The sequence below is a fragment of the Bos mutus genome, chromosome 6 (assembly GCF_027580195.1).
Source record: "Bos mutus isolate GX-2022 chromosome 6, NWIPB_WYAK_1.1, whole genome shotgun sequence".
Classification (NCBI taxonomy): domain Eukaryota; kingdom Metazoa; phylum Chordata; class Mammalia; order Artiodactyla; family Bovidae; genus Bos; species Bos mutus.
Genome location: NC_091622.1, coordinates 103,993,575 through 104,000,264, shown reverse-complemented (window position 1 = coordinate 104,000,264; position 6,690 = coordinate 103,993,575). Strand labels below are relative to the sequence as shown.

Here is a 6,690-nt window from a genome sequence, read left to right as displayed (position 1 = left end):
TTAATGTTATGTCTTTCTACTATAATAGATAAGCCTGCAGGTTTTTTTTTTTTTAACTATAAAAAGAATATACAAGAAATGACTTCAACTCCAATTACCGTGGTAAGGAGGGGAACCATCCTCTACTATCCACTAGGGAGAAACACACACCAGCAGCTGACACAACAGAAAGGTAAGGGGGAGGCAGGAGAGAAACAGGAAAGGAATAGAGAAAAAAAGGGAGAAGTTGGAAAGAAGGGAGATAAGGCAAAGGGAGGAAGGGGGTAGAGCAGAAGAGTAGCATAAAGCACAAGGGGAAGTCCCCCAGGAACACAAAAAAATAAGAGACCCAGGGGGACCCACACAGGGACAGGCGGCACGGGCTGTAGCTTGGAGGAAAGTTTTTCCGGCGCCCACTCCCCTCCTCTGCCCTCCTGGGGCCTGGGCCCAGCCCCACGCGCCCCGAGGCCCAGCGCGCCTCGGGGCAAGTCCGCCCGAGCGGGGCCCAATGGATCGCGCCGGACCCTCCCCCTCGCGCGCTGATTGGCCGCCGCCGCGCTGGCCTCGCCTTATTAACAAGTTCTCTGGGGAGCGGCGGCCCGACCCGGAGCCGGCTGGTGAGCCCGAGAACTCCGCCTGCGCGGCGGCGCCAGCGGATAACCAGGCCCGGAGCGCCGGAGCTGGCCTTCTGGGAAGGGGCGGGAGGCGCGCGCGGTAGAGCCCGCCCGGCCAGGGCCCCGGACGCTCCCAGAGGCCGACCGCGCTCCCAGCACGCCCGAAGCTCATGCCCGGCGGCTGGCCGGAGCTGCGGCTGGAGGGGTGGCCCGGCTCTGCATGGCCCCGGCTGCTGACATGACTTCTTTGCCACTCGGTGTCAAAGTGGAGGACTCCGCCTTCGGCAAGCCGGCGGGGGGCGGCGGAGGCCAGACCCCCAGCACCACCGCGGCCACGGCGGCCGCTATGGGCGCAGACGAGGAGGGGGCCAAGCCCAAAGTGTCCCCTTCGCTCCTGCCCTTCAGCGTGGAGGCGCTCATGGCCGATCACAGGAAGCCCGGGGCGAAGGACAGCGTCCTGGCGGCCTCGGAGGGCGCACAGGCGGCGGGCGGCTCCGCGCAGCCTCTAGGTGCCCGGCCGGGGTCGTTGGGCGCCCCGGATGCGCCGTCCTCGCCGCGACCGCTCGGCCATTTCTCGGTGGGAGGACTCCTCAAACTGCCAGAAGATGCGCTCGTCAAAGCCGAGAGCCCCGAGAAACCCGAGAGGACCCCGTGGATGCAGAATCCCCGCTTCTCCCCGCCCCCGTCCAGTAAGTAGCCAGAACCCAGGCTGCGGGGGAGGGGGCCGGCGGGGTTGTGGGACCCGAGGGCGCCAGGCCGCGCTCCGGCGCCTGTTTGTCTCCGGCGTCTGCGTACCTGCGGCCGGGTACCTGGAACCGGTGCTGTAGATGAGTGGTCGCGGAGCACGGGGCGGGGGGGCGTCGACGCCTCTCCCCACTCCCACCCAGGAAGAGGGTTCGAGGCCTGGCCCAGGCCCAGCTCTCGGTCCACCTTCTCGGGCTTCTCGCCTTGTCCAGGCGACGCTGCGGGTAGGAGTTCACTTGTAGGACACGGGTGTCTGGGCACCATCTCCTCGGGCCCCCACCAAACGACCCCAGGAGTCTCGACTGGCTCCTCTGTCAGAGCCTAAGCCCTGTTACTTCGCCGTTACCCCAACGGGTGGGTTCGAAGAGTGCGGGACATCTTTCCAGAGCAGAGTTTCACTTTCTCATCGTGGAAGCCTAGTGCGCCCCCCTCCCCTTCTCCACGTCCACCCACCAGAGTATTTCTTTGCCCACTGTGTTTTCGAAGCTCTTGCAAAATCCCCCCTCCCCCGCCCCCTTCGTGTTTCAGGTGGATACTTGGTGCTCAGGGTGGATGGATCATGTAGGGGGAGGAGGCGAAGCGCTCAGGTTCCAGTGGAGGGGGCGGGGCACCAAGTCAATTAGTGGGAGGCGCCCCCTCCAACATGATCTGGAGCTCCCAAATGTCTCGGGCTGGGTGGTGCAAGCGGACTCCAGCCGCCAAAGACCCCTTCGGGGTCGTTCCGAGGCCTCGCGGGCCACCGGGCTTCTCTGCCCAGCGAACACACTCGGAGATATTTCAGGAGCACGGGAAATTCCCAAGTTTTCCTCGTTTCCTCCGATTATTTGGTGCGGCATAATAGCAACCCGAATTCAATGGCGTGATGCTGAGGAATGATTTTTATCGGGGGATTAAACGTCTTTGAAAGGCTAGCCCCTCCCTGGGCCTAATGGCCGGAGAAGGTGGCCTAGCGCTGGGCTGTTAACTACCGAAGGGTGTGACGTTTCCCTCGGCGCCCGCCCCTCGGGTGGCCCGGCGGAAAACGAGTCGGGGGCCAACTGCTTCCCGGACTCCCAATGGTCTCGACCAGGGAAGAAGGGGGGATGTTAGCACCAGTTTTCGTTTGACTCACATCCTGGTGGCCTGAGAGCCCAGAGGATCATCTTTTTTTTTTTTTTTTTAAAGCATTCCAAAAAGAAAATTGCATAATTAGGCAAAACCCGTCTGGTGAAAACATTCTCTAGATTTGAATTCATTTCTCCCCCAGTGAAGCTGCTGCGTAGGCAAAGCGTCCCTTCCAGGACTTAAGAATTCTTTTCAGGCCTGGGTTCTGACCCAAAGTCGGGGTGATCTCTGTTGTCCTGGGAATAATTGTGTTCCACGTTTTTAACTAGGCGGCAGCTGCTGGGTGTGGCAGGCGTTGACTCGCCCAGCCGACCCTGTCCAGGGCCGCGTGAGCCCTCTGCCAAGGTGTTCTCACCGCCCATCCTTGAGGGTATATTTTGAAGCCATAAGTAAAAAGGCAGCTGGGCACCAGCAGCGTTGATCTCTGTGGACTGGAGCACTGGTCGAGGAGAAGCCATTGCATTCTGCCCATAACAGGCACACATATGAGAGACACCAGAGGCCAAGGAGCTGGGTGTGGAACAGGCCTAAAACACAATTGGAACAATCATAAGAAAAAGCCCCGTTAAAAGCAAGCCCCAGACTGTGGCACATTTTTATATTTGAGATTCGGCTATGGTGTGACATCCGGGGTTGCTCCACCTCTGGTCAGCGAGGCCCGAGCTTAGAATAGGCACTAAGTCCTGCCCGACTCTTTGCGACCCCATGGACCACACTGTTATAAGAGTGTGGGATTGGGAGATACGGATTTTCAGCCACAGAACGGCGTATCCCCAGGCGCTGAGCACTTAGTGGGCACAGATGATAAATGTTTAGCCAACGCCTAAAATTAAATATGATCTCGGGTGCAGGGCCTCTTTCTGCGCATTTCTTGTCCTGTTAATATCCACCCGTCCCAACCTGAGTGGTGGTGGGAGAAAGCCTTCCTAAGCAGCCACTTAGATTTAAGGGCTGTTTACCTCTTCCCAATTATATCTGGCTTTGAACACGGCTGAGCTTTACCTGGAAGCTTCGTTTCCTCATTTGCAAAAGGTAGACAAGAACGTCTACCCTGTGGGCCGGCGGTGGGAGCTGGAGAAGACATTTTCCAAGTGCCGCTCCAGGAGGGCGCCTGGCGCCGAAGTGCTCGACGCAAATGAATAGCGGGCGTTGTTATTATTATTCCCACTTCGGGGCGGATGGCGCTCCACTTTCTTAACCCTCTGCATTTCTCTCTCTTTCGGCCCCTCAGGGCGGCTGAGCCCTCCGGCCTGCACCCTGCGCAAGCACAAGACCAACCGCAAGCCGCGGACGCCCTTCACCACCGCCCAGCTGCTGGCGCTGGAGCGCAAGTTCCGCCAGAAGCAGTACCTGTCCATCGCCGAGCGCGCCGAGTTCTCCAGTTCGCTCAGCCTCACCGAGACGCAGGTGAAGATCTGGTTTCAGAACCGCCGCGCCAAGGCCAAGAGACTGCAGGAGGCCGAGCTGGAGAAGCTGAAGATGGCCGCTAAACCCATGTTGCCCCCCGCAGCCTTCGGCCTCTCCTTCCCACTGGGAGGCCCTGCCGCCGTAGCAGCCGCCGCGGGCGCCTCGCTCTACGGGGCCTCTGGCCCTTTCCAGCGCGCCGCGCTGCCCGTGGCGCCCGTGGGACTCTACACAGCCCACGTGGGCTACAGCATGTACCACCTGACATAGAAGGCCCAGGGTTGCCTACCTAGGGTGCCAGCCGATCCCTCCAGCAAGCAACAGGAGCCTTCCCACGAGGTGCTCCCCTGTTCAGCACCGCCTGGCACCTTCTCTTTAACCCCCACACTGCTCTGGTTTGTCCTCCGTTGCTACCGGAGTAAACTCTCTGAAGTCTGATTCCCTCCCCCAAAGTGGCTGGGAGGGCCCCATGACGCTCTTCTAGAAGCTAGATCTATCCCTTCGAGTTACAGATGGGGGAACTGAGGACAGAGAGGTTTCCAAAGGTATCCACAGTCCCCAGCAGAGTTAGTGGTTGGACCAGATCTAGAGGCCGTGCCTCCTGCGTGGCTGCCTCCTGTCCTAACACCTGGCAGGAAAAAGCACAGAGAAAATTCATGTTTGAAGATTTTGGAAATGAGAACAGTTGGGGAGAAAGAGAAGAACTTTGCAGGAGAGGCAGATCCTGGGTCTTGCCAACAGAAAACTTTAAAAGAACTTCAACAGTAAAACATTTGGTTTTTTTTGGGGGGGGAGTGATACACAGATGCGTGACAAAGGTAGGTTGAAGGGACCTCTCTCTTACCAGTACCAGAAAGAAATTGTAAAATAAAAATTAAAAACTTCTGTTTCTATTTAACAGTACATTTGGGTGGCTCTCAAGATTCCCTTTGGAAGGGATTGTTGTAATATACTGTATATTTGAAATTTTATTATCATTTATATTATAGCTATATTTGTTAAATAAATTAATTTTAAGCTACAAGAAATTATCTCATTCGTTTAGTCTTAATTTTACTCCTTGCCATCTCTTCAGGTTTGGTTGCTTTTCAGTTTGGTGGTAGTTGGTAACAGCAACTTTTCAAAGGTGACAACAATATTCAGGGACAGAGGGGTTGCCTTTTTGAACACACAGGACAGATCTGCCTTAGCAAAGTCAAGTGGAGAATTGAAGCAATTACCTTGGATAATTAGGCTCAATTTTCCAATTCACTTTAAGCTGAAATCGACACTTGTTCAGGCGACCCATAACCGAGTCTTTTCTTTTCTCTCCCCTTTTAACCCGTCTATGAAAACAAAGAGAATCACCCAAATGGTTTGATGACTGCAGACAGCTAATCCAGACAATTCCCACCCCCGCAAACCTGTTTTTCCCACAGGAGGCCAGGTGGGGGATGGAGAGGCATCGTTTCCCTTCTCTTAAATCACCTGCCGCTGTGGCCAGTGTAGACGCAGTTTGAGGAACTAATTTTGAGGCTGCCAGAATGTGAGTGCCTTCACACTCCCTATTACGACCCCTTTAAAAATTGTTTGCTGAAAACGCAGGGCAGCCATACACTAAGCGCCGTGGGGTGTCCTTTGCATGAGGCTTGCCTACAAACTGGGTTTTTCTTTCATATAGTAGGTTATATTCAGGCTACCAGGAGAATATATTTGAACAAGCGCCAAGTTTAGCCTTCCGGGGGCAATTTTGCTAGCATGTAGAAGGCAGAAAAGGATCTCTAGTAAATAAAGCCTACTATGTTCCAGGAGCCGCTCTGTTCTCCTTCGAGTTGGGGGCCCTGACTTAATTCTCACCAGATCAGGGCTCCCCGCTCACCTCCACCTCTGTCCGGCTGTGGGGGCGTCTCCAAATTTCAAGACAGGGCAGCCCCGGGCGGCCTTTTCGAGGAGGAAGCCAGGAGACCAAGGGCTGTCAGAACCCGAAGTACCTGACGTTGGACACGGGGAGGGTAGACATCTCTGCAGATAAGAGACCGGCTATGGTGTGGGGAGGAAACCTGGGGCTCACCACGCGGTTTCTAGCCCCAGGCGGAGGTTGGCCTCGGAATTCCAAGAGAGCTCGGGGTGGTTCGCAGCCACCCAGGGCGGGCTCTCAGCTGGTGCCGGCGAGTTCCGAGGTACCCTGCATCCTGGATCCTTCGATCTACGTAGCTCTGACAAAGGCTCTGTCCCGCGGATGGGGCTACAGTCGAACTTGTCACCACTCCCTTCCCTAAGAAAAGAAAGTTCCAATGATCAGGCAGTCGGGGGTGGGGGTGGTGGTCTCCGGCCTCTGGGTCAACAAGCATGGCCCGAATTGGTCCTCTTCATCCCCAAGAGAGGGGAGTGATATTTAAAAATGTCTCAGACTCCGGCGCCCACGCGGCCCCTTAAAAGCGCTTAGGTGCATCACTATTTCTTGCAGACACGGAAAGAATGTTTACCCCCCGTATAAACTCAACATCCCGAGTGACCTCGCGCGGGACACCCGGGCTTCCACAAATCTGAGTTCCTTTCTGAAACTCCCCCGGCCACTCTCCTATACTGGGGGTTTGTACTAAACTTTAAGTCAGAGAAACCCGTTGGTTGATGTCCGCTGCCTGACTCTGCGTAGGGAAGATCACTCTATTCCTCAGTTTCCTCATCTGCGAAATGGGCCTGGGAATCCTTCCCTTGTCCCCGGGATTTTGGGGACGTGTTAACGAGCTACTGCGCGGGAGGGCGCCCCGGTTATGTCGAGCAGATTTGAATCTTCTCAGCTCACGGTGCGTCGGCCACACCGGAATGTTTTCCACGCGTGTGGGAGAGGGGAATGGCAGGGCGG

The 6,690-nt window shown here is 56.3% G+C and overlaps 1 protein-coding gene across 1 annotated transcript; it reads left to right on the top strand.

The window, feature by feature from the left end:
* Positions 1 to 591: 591 nt before the first annotated feature.
* On the top strand, positions 592 to 4,859 carry MSX1 (msh homeobox 1). Its single transcript, XM_005893202.3, has 2 exons — positions 592 to 1,282; positions 3,673 to 4,859. The coding sequence occupies exons 1-2, from the start codon at positions 814 to 816 to the stop codon at positions 4,113 to 4,115; spliced, it is 912 nt and encodes a 303-aa protein (XP_005893264.1). The 5' UTR covers positions 592 to 813; the 3' UTR covers positions 4,116 to 4,859.
* Positions 4,860 to 6,690: the final 1,831 nt, after the last annotated feature.